This window comes from Papilio polytes, unplaced genomic scaffold (assembly GCF_000836215.1).
Source record: "Papilio polytes unplaced genomic scaffold, Ppol_1.0 DF821289.1, whole genome shotgun sequence".
Lineage (NCBI taxonomy): Eukaryota > Metazoa > Arthropoda > Insecta > Lepidoptera > Papilionidae > Papilio > Papilio polytes.
Genome location: NW_013527915.1, coordinates 5,419,542 through 5,436,002, shown reverse-complemented (window position 1 = coordinate 5,436,002; position 16,461 = coordinate 5,419,542). Strand labels below are relative to the sequence as shown.

Here is a 16,461-nt window from a genome sequence, read left to right as displayed (position 1 = left end):
AACTGATTTTTTAAAACGATAATTTATTTAACCGCAAATATATTAGTATATGTACAATCGACGTCAACAAAATGCAAAAGGAGAGCAGGTATACAGTAAACCAACTGATTACCAACAGCTACGGCCGTGAAAACCAAAGTTGGTGGACTTGATTATAAATAAACAAAAAAAAAACACATAGCTTCTCAAAAATACCTACAAAACTACAAAATTATACTTGTATCTTAAGCTAAGTGTAGCTTCCAACAAGTACACTACATTATCATAAATCTCTATGAAAAGAACACCTAACCTTAAAAAATACTGAATTTCAAACTAAAAAATCAAAACTGTTTAGATCACTACTTATTACTTAATATTATTTACATTAAGTCAGGAATATTGAAATGCTCATTATAACTAATTTGCTCAAAGATTGTCAATGCACTATCATTGTCACTGTAGATCAAAGCTGATACATTTGTGGTATGAAAATAGTTTTTACTTTCTAAACATTTAAGTGATAACAACTTTAAAGAGCAAAAGCTAACTCGTAACAAGCTCTAGATTTCTAGTAGATAACAATTATCAAAGGTAAATTGAGGATGGAACTGTTGAATGAAGACATGAAAATCTTTGTCAAATTCGTAACCAGACTACAACCAGCGGACGGAGCTTCCATACAACCAAAATACATTTGAGAGTTTAATGACAGAATAAATATGACAGTCAATTTATTATTTATTTCATGTGTACATCTTTCCCACAAGACATTGAGTACTTTAAAACTTTAGTTTTTCACAATAATTGTTTTTTATTAATATGCACAAATGCATTAACAAGTTTATTTCGGTCATCGTACACGTAACTTTGTTTACCTTCATACAAGTCAAATTCAATCGTCATTGTTTCTGAATGTATGGATGTTCCGCCACTTTTACACAATTTGAACTACATCTTCACTAAGGCAAACACGCAACATTATACTTCTACTTTCTTATTTTACATAGGTATTATACAAATAATCTACAATAACTATATTTATTATAACAGTCGATTATACGTAACATATTTATTGCAATTTCCATCAGAATATTGTGGTTTGTATATTTTAGCGGTTTAATTCGTATATTGTATTAAGGCTGCAGTAACGGATATCACTTTAAAAGGCACAATTTAAGCAGTCTTAAAGCACATGGTTAAAATACAAATTAATGTAATCATTCAAAGTTGAATAGTTCTCTTCATAAATATGTCTTCAACATTACACAGAAATGCACCGGGCAGTATTACAATGAGCATCCTGACCATTCAGAAATCATTAGAAATATAATTATAGAATTAAAAATGAACGAGCCAATTTGTGATCTAAAATTAACTTACGTATCCTAAAGCAACATTATTGCAAATTATAGATGATTTTAGATAAAAGCCGCGAGGAAGAATTTCTTCAAACCTTACAATAAAGATCATAGCAGCATCTGAATTTAAGCTAATAAAATTAAAACTGAAACAAGTTGACGTGTAAAATAAGTATATTTTGTTACAGGTCGTGTCAAAACACAACTAACATTACCAGTCGTAAAAATCATTAAATAATTTAAACATTATCCAGTTGGTGTTTGAACGGAGGAACGTAAGACAGTGACAACTCACATTGGAAACTGCGTTTCTTAAGATAGTGGAGAATGCGCCCGCGCTCACGAGTCCGCCGGCACGTCCCACTCCGCCAGCCCGCGCTCCACCAGCTCGCGGTTCAGGAATATTACTTGCTGCATTGACACATTCCACATCATTACACGCTCAAAGTCTACTCTCATCATGGCCACTCGTAACTCATTATACTTAAAATTGCAATTCTTAAAAAGATCCATTGTCTATCAATTTGAGTATTAATGTATATTTTTAGCTATGGCGACATTATCAAAAAGAAAAACTAGAACAAATGAACTGTTGAAAAAATTACAATGAGAGATATTTAGTTGAAGGATGAGAAAGATGACATTAGCAAGACATGAGTGAAGTGAGATGAGTGACAGACAATATTGGAATATACACCTGCAGGTTGACTGTAAGGTGAAGGTTCATTAATTGGAAATATATACTTATGGTAATCTTATGCACTCCATTGTAATGGACCATTTTACTCAATTACTCAATCATATTGCATTATAGGTAGATACATTTGTAGGGCGAGTGTATGGAGGTTCACTAAGGGAAGTCATACCTGTGGGTTGAGTGTAAGGTAGAGATGCACGAGCGGCAGGCCGGCCTCGTCGTAGCCGGCGACCTGCGCGTGCAGCAGCTGGCCCGCCGTCAGGCCCGCCATTATGCGCAGCGCCTCGCTGCTCCAATCCTCCTCTGCACATTTTTATTATGTATGTGTTAACAAACAAAAAATAAATCTGTTAAGAGAACCAAAAACATATCTGTTAAGAGAGCCTTATTATGGTTTGCTCAGGAATAGCCCATAAACAGAATAATATAAGGATTTAAATTTTGGGTACTTCAGAACTTGATTTTCTGTATTATTTGAAATGTGTTTAATTTTATGGACGAAAAATTAAGAAATTAGGAATACGGGTTTTTTATTTAACATATTAATAAAGGTAATCAAAAATTATCGCAATATGAAATTTAAACTGATCGTAAACATCACGCTTTTGGAATAAAAGTAGTATGAGACCATTCTCAGTATCACGAAGTTTTTTTATTATTGGATCGGCAATTAAATTTGTTAAAAACAAATGATTCATACACAACATTTTCTGGTATCTCTAAAAACCGACATTTTTTGTAAGGTAAACGAAACTTGTGTAAACATAAATCATGTTAAGATAAGATAAATTTAAATCATTTGATACCTTCTTGAAACTAGGTTATATAAAAACAACAGACAGTAACATAGACAGTTGTTAGAAACAAAACTCAACTTTATTTCAAGTCCACCAAGTGCACTTAGGGACCTTCAAGAAAAGAGTGTACACCTTTTGATAGCTGGTGCAAGAGATCTGTTATTCCTGTTACATTGCAGATGTCTCTAATAGTTGGATTATTTTGACTATTCAACTTGCTGTTCTTTGTCCTTTTTTCTTACTTCTTACTAATGTATAAATGCCAATTAATAGGTATAATATGTATTAGAAGGAAAGGTATGATATACATAGGAACAAACTCTGGAGGAACGTCTGCCTACTTATTAAGTTTTTTATAATTATATAAAGTTGTGGACAAAAGCTGATAAAATATAAATGAATACTAACCATTGTTGGCGGGTTTGACAAATGCTAAAAGGGCTTCTGTAGCCTGGAAAGGCAGAGTCATGAAGTCTGAACGTATCTGCTTGAGCTGGTCATTGTCAACGGTGAGGTAACCTCCAAAGTCGACCAGCTTCACCACAGACGTGTCGTTTTCCTCCGACGTAGATATAACTTGTGCGCGGTACCAGTTGTTCTCTGTGGGCGCTGCGCAGATCGACCCCTCTGCAGATATTATAAACCTTACTTAATCATATACATTTAATTTAAATATACAAAACAATTACAATATTTACAATTTATTAGATACTCTATAGACTTATTTATATAACTACTGCGAAGTACATTTGTATTTGTCGAATATAACATCCTCTTCACAAAACAAAAATTATTGCTATCTTCAAATATTACTATTTAGGAATAAAATGCATAATACTAATCAATTGCACTTTTTTTTAAATTAGGTGTCTGTGTGAATAAATATTTTCAATGTGTTAATAAATTTATTTAGTAAATAAAAACATGTGATAAACCTATTACATTTTATTTTTCAAAACAAAAATTATAATAAATTTATATTGAAATTTATCCACTATTTTGTTTAATTAAATTTTAAAACACTGTAATAAACAAAAAATAAAGTTGAAAGAACATGAAAAGACAAAAATCTCGTAAAACTTGCAATATTTCGACAATGCAAATATATGCATAGGAATGTTAACACGTTTACATAATGGTAAGATTTAAAGCGTTCTCAAATGTCAAGGGCAGAGTGCGGTAATGTGTGGCAATGTGTGGCAGGGTGGGGTGGGGTACCTTTCACCGGGCGCGGCAGGGAGGGCACGTCCGGGTTCTGGTACGTGGCGGCCATGAGACGGTGCAGCGCGTGCAGCGACGGGAAGGTGGGGTGCAGCGGCTGCTGCAGGAAGAAGTGTCCCGCGCTCACCAGGCACGTCATTATGGTGTCATTGTTCACAGATTCCACAAGCTGCAACTGTTAAATTAATATTTTTAGTAATTCTTATAATTGCTTAATGACGTTTGAACAGAAAATAAATAAAGTGTATGTTAAAAAATATTTTCATTCTAAAGATGGTTATTTTAAATTTTCTGCACCTATGGAGTATACATATTTACAGTTTAATAAATAAAAAAAAATATAGTAATTGATGTTTTAATTATTTTTTTCAGGAATTCAAAAATTCAAAAAGCTAAAAACTTTGTTTTATGTCAAGACACTAAAAATGACAGATTAATATTTTATTTAATAACTGACATTTATATTAAACAAAAAAAAAAAAAGTTATCAAAACATTGTCAATACTTAAAACGGCAAATATTAAGTTTTCTTACCTTATACTAAAGTGCCAAGACAGACATGCATACAAAAGAGTGTGTATACATAATTTGTATATACTGGATTGTTTCCTTATATACTGTATTATTTTAGATTTTTGATATATGTAGTATGAAACAACTGAATTTTCATTGACAAGTCTTACTAATTTAATATTCTAAGTAACTTTTGGCAATATGCTTATATAATATAACTTACTTGAAGAAATTCTGGTATAAAAGGTGCTAGTCTTTGATATAGTTCTGCACTAATTTCTTGAATTGAAAAATTGGGGAATCTCTTTTCTGGGAATTTTTCTTTTATCATATCTATAGCTGCCTCAATTTCATTTTGAGTCCCTGAAATACAATAAAAGACAATATAGAGGAGATACATTTTAAATCTAATAAAAATAACCTTAAAACACTTGTTACCTTCTACTGCACAAATTTTCTGTTTAACAGAATCTGGATGTCTTCTTACATAAACACTTGCGCCAGTTTTAGCTTTAATTTGGTTAACAAATGATCCGTGTTTGCCTATTAATAGACCAACAAGGGTCTGAGGAATTATAAACTGATGTATTCTAAGGCCAGAATCCGAAGGAACCATATTTAAATTGGCCGGGGGTGGACTAGCTGCTTCTGAACATCCTTTACCACTATCACTTGATCCCTAAAAATACAAAATTATAATGACACAATAGAAATAAAAATTAGTATATTGTTTTAATTAAGAATTTATTACAAACCTCGCTGTGACTATCTGAAAAATGACACATTGAAGGACTAGCTAACAAAGGATCTACGGGACTATGATTTGCCGAATCCCTCTCTGAAATTCTTCTAGTCTGTGATGAGTAAGTATTATTGCTTTCATTACTTTCACTAGGTTCATTAATATTATTATCATTTAAATTATTGTTAATATTAAGATCATCATGGTCATTGACCATATCTCCATCTTCAGTGGAAATATCTTCAGTTTTGTTATTATCAAAATTTGTACTATCTTGATGCAAAAGTTCTGTCACAGACTCATCTTCTGAATGTTGTTTTTCTATGATGTTAACATCAGGAACACTGACTTTTGAGTCCAGTGTCATATCACCTTTGTTGCAAGACATTTCTGTTTGTAGTGGTGAAAATGTATGTGCTATAGATTCTTTCACTGCAACAGGGGTATGATTCAAATTTGAAGAAACATATGAACTGTTATTAATATACTGTTTCCCTACTTCCACTGATAATTTCTTATCTTTTTCAAGAGATTTCTTTCTTATTATCTTCTCTATTTCTAAGTCAACCTCTTCATCGGTCAGTTCAAAAGAAGATCTTTGTGATCCGCTACCTTTTGGGATTATGTCTATTGGAGCAGATTTAATTATTGATCGTTCAGCCTTACCCAGAGGAGATGTCCTGTTCAATTCAGCCTGAGCATTTAACACTTCTGCTAATTCCTCTTTTAAACTTTTTATTCTTTCTCTTCCTCCTGGGTCAGATTTGGCATATTCTCTCTTTTTCTTGAACCAAAATATGCCAATTAACACTGCTATTGATGGCACTGACCACATAAGCAGCTGACGACAAGGTGCCATTGTATCGAGCCACTTTTACCAGAAACCTAAATGGAAATTAAAAAGAAATTACAAAATTATGTCAAATATTACCCATCTCCCAATATTTATTGAAAGCATGTGATAATAATTATATCGTAACTTTAATTACAAAAATAATATTCTAAACTTTTCAAAACACTCACGAACTTTAAAAACATCTACTTCTAAATAAAAAACATCTACTACTCAATATTTTAAAGTAGTATAATACTAAAAACAATCTGCGATTCAAAAAAAATTGAGGTTAGGAAATCGGCATTTTAGAAAGTGGATTTGAAACAAAAAATAAAAACCGACTAATAAATAACTTAAACCAAAATACAAACACAAATTGTTCTAAATTAATTAATCACTGTTTTAGGCTTTTAGGAAAGTCCCACTTACTACAATAACAAAAGTCACATGTTTTTTGTGAACATACAAAATTAGGTTAATGTAGTTTATCAATAACAAAAATAGAACTAGGAAGATAAGATTATTTTATAGAATAAAGTAACAAAAAAATAACCATTTTTAACCGCTACGAATAAAAATTATGAAAGTTAAGAAACAACTTGCACGTTTCAGGTGTGGACTAATTAAATCTACAATCGCTACAATCACGATTAGTGCTTGACAGTTATAAGACACGTACACAGCACTTTCTCAAAGCCAATAAGCGTAATGGAAACCATGTGCTTTTGGTCTTTTCAACGTGTACGTAATATGTTGTCCGGCGAGGGTCACGAGCTGTAAAAACCTTCACGGACAACACGTAAGCGCACACGAAATTGTAAAATGAAAAGTTACGCAATTTTAGGAATGTCAATTCAGACTAGAATAAGCTGTCAAAAAAGTATTGTCTAATTAGATCACCTATTTACTTAAAAGTAACTAAATCACAACCAAAAAAATATTTGATGTAGAGGTTGGACCCGTGATCTGAATCTTAACCAGAAAGATTAGTTGCCGGTAGACACGTTTACTATAAACTTACGTTGGTATCCAAATAAAAACGATTGCACTATAAAACGCCGAATTAATAACAAAGCAAATGACTTCACCAAATGGTATTATTAACTAAAAAATTTAGCCCAAAATTAAAATCTAACAATCCACGTGCTCACAATGTTTTCGACCGAAGCACAACAAAATCCAATATGGCGACTACTAAGGTACAAGTTGGCAACATTCTAAAGCACAGAAAAAAACGATTGCCCTCCTTTTCGCATGGAACCACAGATACACTAAAAATAATTAACTGAATTTAATACTTTTTCTGATTGAGACCAATCAAAACTACTGCTTTAATGTAAAACAGGCATAAAATCCATGTCCATGTGTAAGTGCGCAAGAAGATAATGGATGAAAGTCCATGAGTACATGGTAAAGATGCTTCATATTAAGAAAACAAAACCAATAATTATGTTATTCATTATTAAATACTGAAATAGTCATACTTTAAGACAATAAATTATTTCAGTCCTCCGAGATCATACGGTTTGAAACTGTAGTTGATCACATTTGTGTTGATAATGCCACTTTATTTTAATACTTACAATTAACTTCGTTTGATCCATAATTATGAGGAATTTCTTTTTGAGTGTTCTTTATTTAATAGATAGACCACTTATTTTTTATTCAATCAGTTAAATCTTCAAAATAAAACAATACTATTTGCTAAAGTTGTTGGTGTGTGTAGCCATTTGAACTTTGCATTTACAATTATATAAATCTTTTGCTAGACCTTGGCTATCGACCAACAAAATATATTCATTCCTTATCGTAACAAAAGCAATTATATCTAGAGACACTAAAAGTGTGTTGGCAGCTCAGGTGTTAACACTTTACTTGTATTCTGCAGGACCTGGGTTCAAATCCCGTTACATATCAATGTGTTGTCCGATTTTAGAATTTCACTTACATTTTCTCGGCGTTCTTACGGCAAAAGAAAATATTGCGATGCAACCTGCACGTGAAAAATGCTGAGATTTGTGTGAAGTCAAACAACCCTCAGTGTAAGCACTTGACTTGTAATCTTGGGTGTGATTTGCGAATTTCATATGTACATAATTTACCCGACGTTCTTACGGTGAAGGAAAACATCGTGATGCAAACTGTACACATTGGAGAAGAAATTCAGATATATGTGAAGTCAACCAACACGCAGTGGCCAGCGTGGTTGACTATGACCTAGTCACCCCTTACTTACGGTAGGCTCCGAATGCCTCAGGGACATATGTCCAATCCATATGGATTGATTAAGGCCTTAAGACTCCTAACTTAGAGTAGGCTCCGAACTTCTCATCGGATTAGTGTGATAAGATGGGAACTGTTTTTCGAAATTAGTATAGGTGTAAATCTTGGACTGTGCCATTCTTCGTAACTAGCGCATTTTTAGCACATAACCAAACACAGTCGTCTAATCGGCAACTGACATGTAAATTTTCTCCAAAAGGCCTGCCTCCAATCACAATTGATGAACATTTTCGAGGTATCACGGCATCTCAATCATAACTAATTTGTGAATTAGTAAAATTAGTGCTATTTGCTACAACTGGGCAAATTTCAAAGAGACAACAGTTACGATCGTTCAGTAACAAATGTAGAAATGAGATAAAGCTTATTGAGTTTGTTAGAGGCTCTTTACCATTAAATACCTGTTTACAAGATCTAACCATAAACAAAATTGCTTTTTATCTACCCTTCTTCAGAAATGACTTCACTCTCATAAACATCAGCTTACTTTTAGAATACTAATAATTTGATGTTGTATGCAGCATATATTTTACCCTTTTATTCTATTACATTAAATACAGAGATTGGATTACATTTTTACTTTCAGATATGTCTATAAAATTGTTAAGTATCCAATAAAGTTATAAATAATTGTTGTATAGATTAGTTTTTCAAATTTATTAAAAACTTACATTACATAAATATTATATACAAAAAAAAAAACATATAGACAAACTGAGTACCTCCTTCTTTTGGGAAGTTGGTCAAAAAGGGATATTGGTAGAAATGAAAAAAGTAATACAATAGTAGTGGCGGAAATTGAGCTGCTTTGTTTGATTGTCAGCAAAGTTTTCTTAGAAACCAAGCTAGATTTGATCATACATATCAATTGAACATGTATGCACCATACAGGACCTATTCAGTTGTTTCTCAATAGTCGCTAATCAGCCCAGAATGACATCTCTGAAATTAAAATATGTATAAAAATTAATTAAATATCCATAACACAAGAGAAATAAATAATTATTAATATGTAGCTAATAACCTTTTAATAGACCATCTAATTCTCCTTTTCAGCACTAAATTATCACTGAGTTATAACTAAATATCAAACGACTATCACTCACATCTATTTTCCAGTAGCGGAATGTCTCACAAATGTTTAAACAATTTAATTATTGATTTTTTTACTTTTTTAACAGATACTGTAAAGTGCATGTGAGAATTTAAACTAAGTTAACAGGTAGTCTGCAAGAAAAATATCTGTCCAAGTGGCAACATCACCTTATGAATAACTTACATTAAAAAGTATCAAAGAGAAGTATGTTCCATTTATCCAACAAATGTGGTTTTAATTTTAACTTAATGCCATCATTTAATAATAAATATGGATACGGGAAAAAGGATTTAACAAAGGGTTAGATGACTAAAAGTTATCATATTCAAAACACATTTTTATAGAAGCCCAAAGGACCAATAAACCATCCCTTAGTTTGCTTTATGTTTGTGAAATTAATTTGTAAACACATATCTGCTTAAACTTATTATAAATTAAAAGTATCATAAAAGGGCACAATGGAGTTGCACATATACTGGAATTTTTAAAAAGTGTTACATTAAAACAAATACAAACACAAGAATCAAGTTGGCCACTACTGGTGGAGCTTCATTTTGAACATGTCACTGTCCTAAAGAAAAGCACTTTACAAGGGTATGTTATGTACAATGCACTCATACACCTAATAAATAACCCAAAATAAAAAGATCAGAAAAGTAAAAAATACTGTATTGCTTTTAAAAATAAAACAAACAGGTTTTTTACTATAATTTAATTATATACATTCCTTATTTTTATATTCTTTAAAGATGATCCATAAGAAATTTAAGGAATGTTGTGCTTGGTTTCCTTTGTATATCTATTGTGATAGGTGTCCGAGATTAGTAGTCTTTAAAATAAATGATACTAGAAATCTTAGATATGTTATTGAATCATCTAAGTTTGAATATAGCGCTTGTCCCATAAAACTAGACAATTTGCTAATATGCGTAACACAATAATTTTGTGAACAAGACTTATAGGCAATTTATTTTAATAACAGAAAATAAATTTACATAAACTTACGGTAGATGTATACATAAGAATGGTATTATATAGCATCTACTGCATCAGCTTCATCTTCTGAACTGACTTCGTCTCCAAATTCAATGTCCTCGTCCAGACCGTCAACAGAATAGACAACAGTCTCATTGATGCGTACTGTTTCTGGGAACTCTCCATACGTTTTAAGATTTCTTGCCTCATCGGGAGTATATTTCAGGATGACATCTGCTTTGGCATCTTGATAATCTCGTAGACCGATTAGTATAATATCTCCTTGGTTTATCCATACCTTTTTTCTTAATTTCCCTCGAATATGACATAGACGTTTTATGCCATCAAAGCACATGGCCTCCAAGCGGCCATTACCGAGCATCTTTGTGACTTGGGCGTACTCTTGTCCGTCTTCTTTGAAGACCAACTCGCGTTTTTCAGTTTCGTTTTCATTCTTCCCCCTCCTTCTGTTTTTACCTCCTTTTCCTTTATTTTTCGGCATTGTTTAGATTATCTTGAGTAAAAACATATACAATTATAATTACGGAAATCTAATAAATTTGCTATGTTGATTGACAGAAGCGCTTGACTTGACAATCAGTCGTGTCGCGCAACCATAGAGTAATTTTAACCAAAGAGTATAGTCAAAACGGCACAGACTAAAAATTTTGCAAAAGATTATGAAAGAATTTATGCAACATGATATGTGATAATCTTACTAATATGATAAATGCGAAAAGTTTAGATAGATGTACGGATGGATGTTAGACCATATCGCCTTAACGGCTAAATTTTGATGAAGTACGAATTAGAATACCAACAAATTTGAATTTTCTAATTTCTGGGAGTTACGACAAAGAAATGGGGAAACGTGCAAAAAGTATGATATGTATGAAAAATTTATAAAACCAGTCAATAATTCTCTTAACAAAAATATACAAACGAACAGTAGTCAGACTCTTCTACGCATTTCAGTATACATAACTACAAGTAAATTCTGAAAACCTACGATTATTTTTTTAGGTAAAGCATAGCTAGTAAATAAAGTTGAAGGAAAGATGGTAATGACGATATCATTCAGCTTGGTGTCGCAGGCAGTAGGGCCACTTGAAGATACGAGAGGTCTGAGGGCCCGTCTCTGATGTAGCGTTCGCTCGCACTAATTACAGCGGCGTAGTGTCTGTGCCTGTTACATAGGTAAAAACCATGCTTTTTATGCATACGAGTTGCAATACGGATCAACCAATATATTCATTTACACTTACTTTTCATAAAGAGGAAATATTTGTATTTTTGTATGTATTAAAGTAACTCATAAACTACAGCGACGACTTTTAAAATTCTTTCACTGTTAGAAAGGCAATTTATCGGTGAGTAACATAGGCTATATTTTTATTATTTCTTAATTTCACGTGGACGAAGTCGCGAGCAACAGCTAGTTATAATCATAAAGAAAACTGCTAAAATTAGCAAGTTATCAAATTAAAGGTCACATTAACAAATAGAAGTGTTGTGTATTCAATGAGAAAATCATGAATAAATCATTACTGTCTTGATTAAATGAATAACACTATCTAAATCATACTTACATAAAATCTGTATTCGTAATATTATCGATAAAATTCCTAAACCTTGAAAATAATTTTGCTTGAAGTTACAATTTTTGTGATTTCGTATGTTGTTTGATTACAGTTATATCAAGTTTTAGAATTTCATTAATATTTAAAGAATTATCAGATTATATGTATTCATAAAAGTAATAAATTCAAAACCTATGTCTAAAATTGGTGGTATACAGTTTAAAACTAAAAGTCGTTCAACTAAGCGCCTGCATAAAGTTATTGGCAACTTTCAGCATTAAAGGGTAAAAGTAATCGGTTGTAGATAAATGAAAAAGTGTTGGGTTGCAGTTGGAAATGGCAAGCGGCACCATGCAGCCGGGGCGGCGGCCGACGTGGGCGGCACAGGGGGTGAGGCTAGACGGCGAATGAACTGCAGAAAGGGTTAATGTTCGCTTCCCCTGCACCACAGCCTGCGTTCGCCCACCTACGTTTTTTGCCACTGAACTGCTGTATTACCTATCTTCGTGTACTGTTTGAGAAAGTCTCAAATGAGATGCTTTGTTCTTAAACTTGCTTCCCTTTGATCAGAATTTATAAATATTGCATGCATTCATTTTACTAAGGGTAGAGAAATTATGCCCTTTTTTATCTGAAATTTTATTTTATAATACATAAAAATGTTTTCAAAACATAAGCAGTAGTTACAAGGTTTTTTTTTCAATGTTGAAAACGTGGTAGTGTAAAAACATGCAGGCGCAGTATTATTTTTTAGCGCTCATGGCTTTAAGACAAGGGGTAGGAATCTCTATTCCTAGTTGCATTAGCAACATTAGAACGCTTATTTAACGTACTCCTTTCTTCAATATGTTGGTCTTAGGTTTACAGATTAGTGAAATAATTGACTCGATACATTTTTTTAATTGTGCCAAATCCCGAATCCCTAACCACAATCGAATAGCGACTAGCGTTATGTCATGAAAGTTATTCAATGATCGTTTTTTTATAGTATGAAATAGAAAAAGGGCAAGCAAGAATTCTGGTGGCCTGAATTCGCGAACATAGTGAAGTGACCGCTGCCCATTTGGTTGCTGCATGCAGATGTCTACCTAAACGACAGAGAAGTGTACTCAAAGAAGAAGCATATTTAAAAAAAAAAATCCACGCCTCCTTTCTATCCTATCCGTATAAGAAAAGAAAAGGGAAAGAAGGGACTAAATTTTCGCCCAAGATACAAACATATGAGACGAGGCGTGTAATTATTTCCACTTGACGTTGTCTTTTGTGTAGTTGTGATATAACACCGGTCAAGTGGGCAATTCGTGAATCACATGTTGTTGTTACATGCTCTACCAGTGTTTCATAATTGTGTGATGCTGATGCGAATAGAAGCGGGACTGGGGCCGCGCACATCAATTCTTATATCTTCGTTGGACTTAGACAATGCATGTAAACTAAGTTAATACTACTAGTGATTTACTTACAATACAATACAGTTTTGAGTTCAATCAATAGCTTATATTAGTTGTAATTAACGTTATTCAACGTTCGTTATTGAAAAAGTAAAACATCAATTTTTTGTGAGCGCTGTGTACGCCTGTCATCTGTATGTTCTTTTGCTTCTTTTCATTGTATACGGTATATTAATCTGGTTGTTAACTTTGAACATGCAATTGGTGTACCTTTCCAATAAATAAATAGCTTAAAATTATTCAGTGTAAATTGATATAGCAGATTAACAAATAAATAATGATAAAATGTCAATGCAAGGCTAATATCCATCATTGATCATTAAAGAAAAATTACGAGATAGAGAACAAATTGTGAAAGTTAATAAAGTGTAGCTGGCAACATTGAATACAAATTTTATATTAGGCCGCAAAATGCCTTAGATCTATTTGTAACAAGGTCAGGGTACTGGGTGAGGAGTAGAGCGCCTGCGCGTGAAAAGGTCAGGGCCGAGTACCCTGGAAGATTTTGTCGAAGTTCGATGGCCCTGGGTCGTATTTCGGGGTTGTTGGAGGACGCGTAGGGACGCGTGACCTCAGCTAACTGAAGGCCGCGCTACGACACGTGTATTACAGCGTAGGCGAAACACCTCGGGTGAACATTGCGATCTTATCTCCCTAATAAAATAGTAACCGAATTACTGTTGCTTGGTACGCTTTCTTATATACATACTTATGTACATAAAGAGACTGTTATTTGACACTCACGCAGGTTTTTCAGAAGGGTACAGAGAGTTCACGAATTTTTATTTTGCCCTACTCTATACATCCATAAATCTGCTTCGATACGCTTGCCACTGAGAGGTTTACATTTCTTAGACTAAATTTTGTCAATGATCAATACAAATCAATTAAAACGCGTAAGAACATGTATGAACAGATACGGTATGATTGATGATAACGTTGGACAGATATAACACGAACGTGCTAAATGGAAAATCTCTGGCAGCCAATGCGGTTTTACTAAATTATAAATAAAAAAAATCATGGTAAACGTGTAAGTATATGTCAATAAAAATAGATTGTGGATCACACATCTGGGGTAACAAGAAGCAAGGGGTCGTTCACAATTTGACAGCAATTAATGTTTTACAATATAGTTACCTAGTTTTTTTATAAACTAACGGTGAAGATCTCTCGCAAATCATTTATTGTTGTGATACCAATAATTTAATTGGACTATAGCACCACAAGAGCATTACCGAAATGTCTCAAAACCAATAACTTCTTCCAGAAAAATTTACGCAAACAAAAAGCTTAAACATATGGACAATAAATATCGACATAAAATATTGGAATATGGAGTAATTCGGTATCAAAAAAAAAATTCTTCTAAAAAGCCAACAAAAACCCTGGATCTAATCTATGCTAATATTGCAAGGAGATTTTTGTTTGTTTGTTTGCAATCAATGGGATCCAAAACTAATCTACTGTTTTCAAAAAATCTTTCGCTATTTGATATCGTTATCACTGAGTACCATAGGCTATATTATAAAGGGGACGTCAACGAGAAGGGTATAAGTATCACAGAACACATATAAAACACACGTATTCTTTGCCCCGTAGGAGAAGTGGGGCGGATCGATAGTCCTAAATAATTTAGTATATTGTATTCATTTAAAATTATGTAAATTACAAGCCAGAATGTTTTTGTTTGAGGATAAAGCGAACATGCTAATTTATTTTTGTGTCTAAATAAATTAATCTAATGTAAAAATACAGGTCTTGAAAATATAAGTAAGTAGTTTACATAACGAAATAATTAACCTCGACCTCGGCTCGATACGACCCTGGGATTCTTCCCTCTAGCCTACTGTAACTGTCATTAGGTCAAGGGAGTGTATTAATATCACAAAAATCGATACATTATGTATGTACATATGGTCTCGATTCATTTTCATTGAGGGTTGTAATTGTAAGATGCTGATAGAACTTTGTTGCATGTACTGTTTACAGACGTAGAATTGTTCATTTATTAAATGCAAGTTTGATTTTTTTTTAGATTTCTTGAACCATAATCGAAACTTGCACTTTTAACACGACACTTTTTACAATACATTTTGAAAAAAGTAACAGTTCAAAAAGGTTGTAACTAGCAATATAGCTTAAGTATAAAACTATAATTTAAAAGGTTTTTATTAATCGTATAAATGCCTCGAAGTACGGGCGTAGCGGGGTGTAGCGGGGTGCTGCGGGGCTGGCGGGGGCTGCGCGGCGGTCACGGTCGAGGACGTGGCCTTGACACGCGCCGCGCAGCCTCCGCGAAGCTCTGCGCCCCGCTTCGCGCCGCGCTTCCCGCTATCGCCCATAGCTAGCGTTCAGGTTTCCTTACTTTTACAATGTAATTTTGTTTGGTTTGTGCCCATGTTATAATTTATTAACCGTTAATTTTGCGACATATTTAAATAAGAAATTGTTATTAATCTACATCTTTTGATAACCGTTTAAGGTTAATAGAATTTTATATGGAAAATTGCTAAAATGTACAATTTAATAAGTTTCATTGGTAATAAGTCTGAACTAGCATGTACGTTATTTCCGTCCTCTAGACCGGATTTGTAATTCTGGTAGTTTTATTTAATTTATCGGCGTTTCCGCATTTGTTTTAATATGATTTTATGTGCAACAATTGCTTTATTCTAAGGAGATCAAAGGTTAATGAATAAAATATGTGATATATTCAAAATTAACATTGTAATAAAATATCAAACGTATTGTTCATCATTGTACATTTTCTTTTTGTGATACAATAAATAGGTCAATCCATAATTTGCTGCCGAGTGGTAATTAACATAATAACTTTAGTTGACTTAACGAGGGACCAACTGACCTTTGAATGTAACACGGAATTGTTTAATATCCTGTACAAAAACAGCTAAGCCGAAACACAAAAAC

At 33.1% G+C, this 16,461-nt stretch overlaps 2 protein-coding genes across 4 annotated transcripts; both read right to left on the bottom strand.

Moving 5' to 3' along the window:
* Positions 1 to 6: 6 nt before the first annotated feature.
* Positions 7 to 7,346, bottom strand: LOC106109324 (A-kinase anchor protein 1, mitochondrial). 3 transcript variants are annotated; one of them, XM_013290779.1, is made up of 9 exons: positions 7,167 to 7,345; positions 5,977 to 6,195; positions 5,324 to 5,742; positions 5,007 to 5,247; positions 4,792 to 4,931; positions 4,053 to 4,230; positions 3,243 to 3,461; positions 2,207 to 2,340; positions 7 to 1,751 (listed from the first exon to the last, which is right to left on the bottom strand). In XM_013290779.1, the coding sequence occupies exons 2-9, from the start codon at positions 6,167 to 6,169 to the stop codon at positions 1,680 to 1,682; spliced, it is 1,596 nt and encodes a 531-aa protein (XP_013146233.1). In that variant the 5' UTR covers positions 6,170 to 6,195; positions 7,167 to 7,345; the 3' UTR covers positions 7 to 1,679. The 3 variants fall into 3 exon arrangements, with proteins under 3 accessions (XP_013146233.1, XP_013146231.1, XP_013146232.1); XM_013290777.1 differs by having other exon boundaries at positions 5,324 to 6,195; positions 7,167 to 7,346; XM_013290778.1 differs by lacking the exon at positions 7,167 to 7,345 and adding an exon at positions 6,699 to 6,806 and having other exon boundaries at positions 5,324 to 6,195.
* Positions 7,347 to 9,118: 1,772 nt separating this feature from the next.
* On the bottom strand, positions 9,119 to 11,122 carry LOC106109182 (eukaryotic translation initiation factor 1A, X-chromosomal). Its single transcript, XM_013290588.1, has 2 exons — positions 10,530 to 11,122; positions 9,119 to 9,370 (listed from the first exon to the last, which is right to left on the bottom strand). The coding sequence occupies exon 1, from the start codon at positions 10,999 to 11,001 to the stop codon at positions 10,555 to 10,557; it is 447 nt and encodes a 148-aa protein (XP_013146042.1). The 5' UTR covers positions 11,002 to 11,122; the 3' UTR covers positions 9,119 to 9,370; positions 10,530 to 10,554.
* Positions 11,123 to 16,461: the final 5,339 nt, after the last annotated feature.

Bases quoted from the DNA above. Each gene is read 5' to 3' on its own strand.
- LOC106109324 (XM_013290777.1), bottom strand. From the start codon at position 6,169: ATGGCACCTTGTCGTCAGCTGCTTATGTGGTCAGTGCCATCAATAGCA. The intron at 4,231-4,791 runs GTAAGTTATATT...TTAATTTAACAG, and splicing joins TTATACCAGAATTTCTTCAA to TTGCAGCTTGTGGAATCTGT. The intron at 1,752-2,206 runs GTATGACTTCCC...GTGTCAATGCAG, and splicing joins ACCTTACACTCAACCCACAG to CAAGTAATATTCCTGAACCG.
- LOC106109182 (XM_013290588.1), bottom strand. From the start codon at position 11,001: ATGCCGAAAAATAAAGGAAAAGGAGGTAAAAACAGAAGGAGGGGGAAG.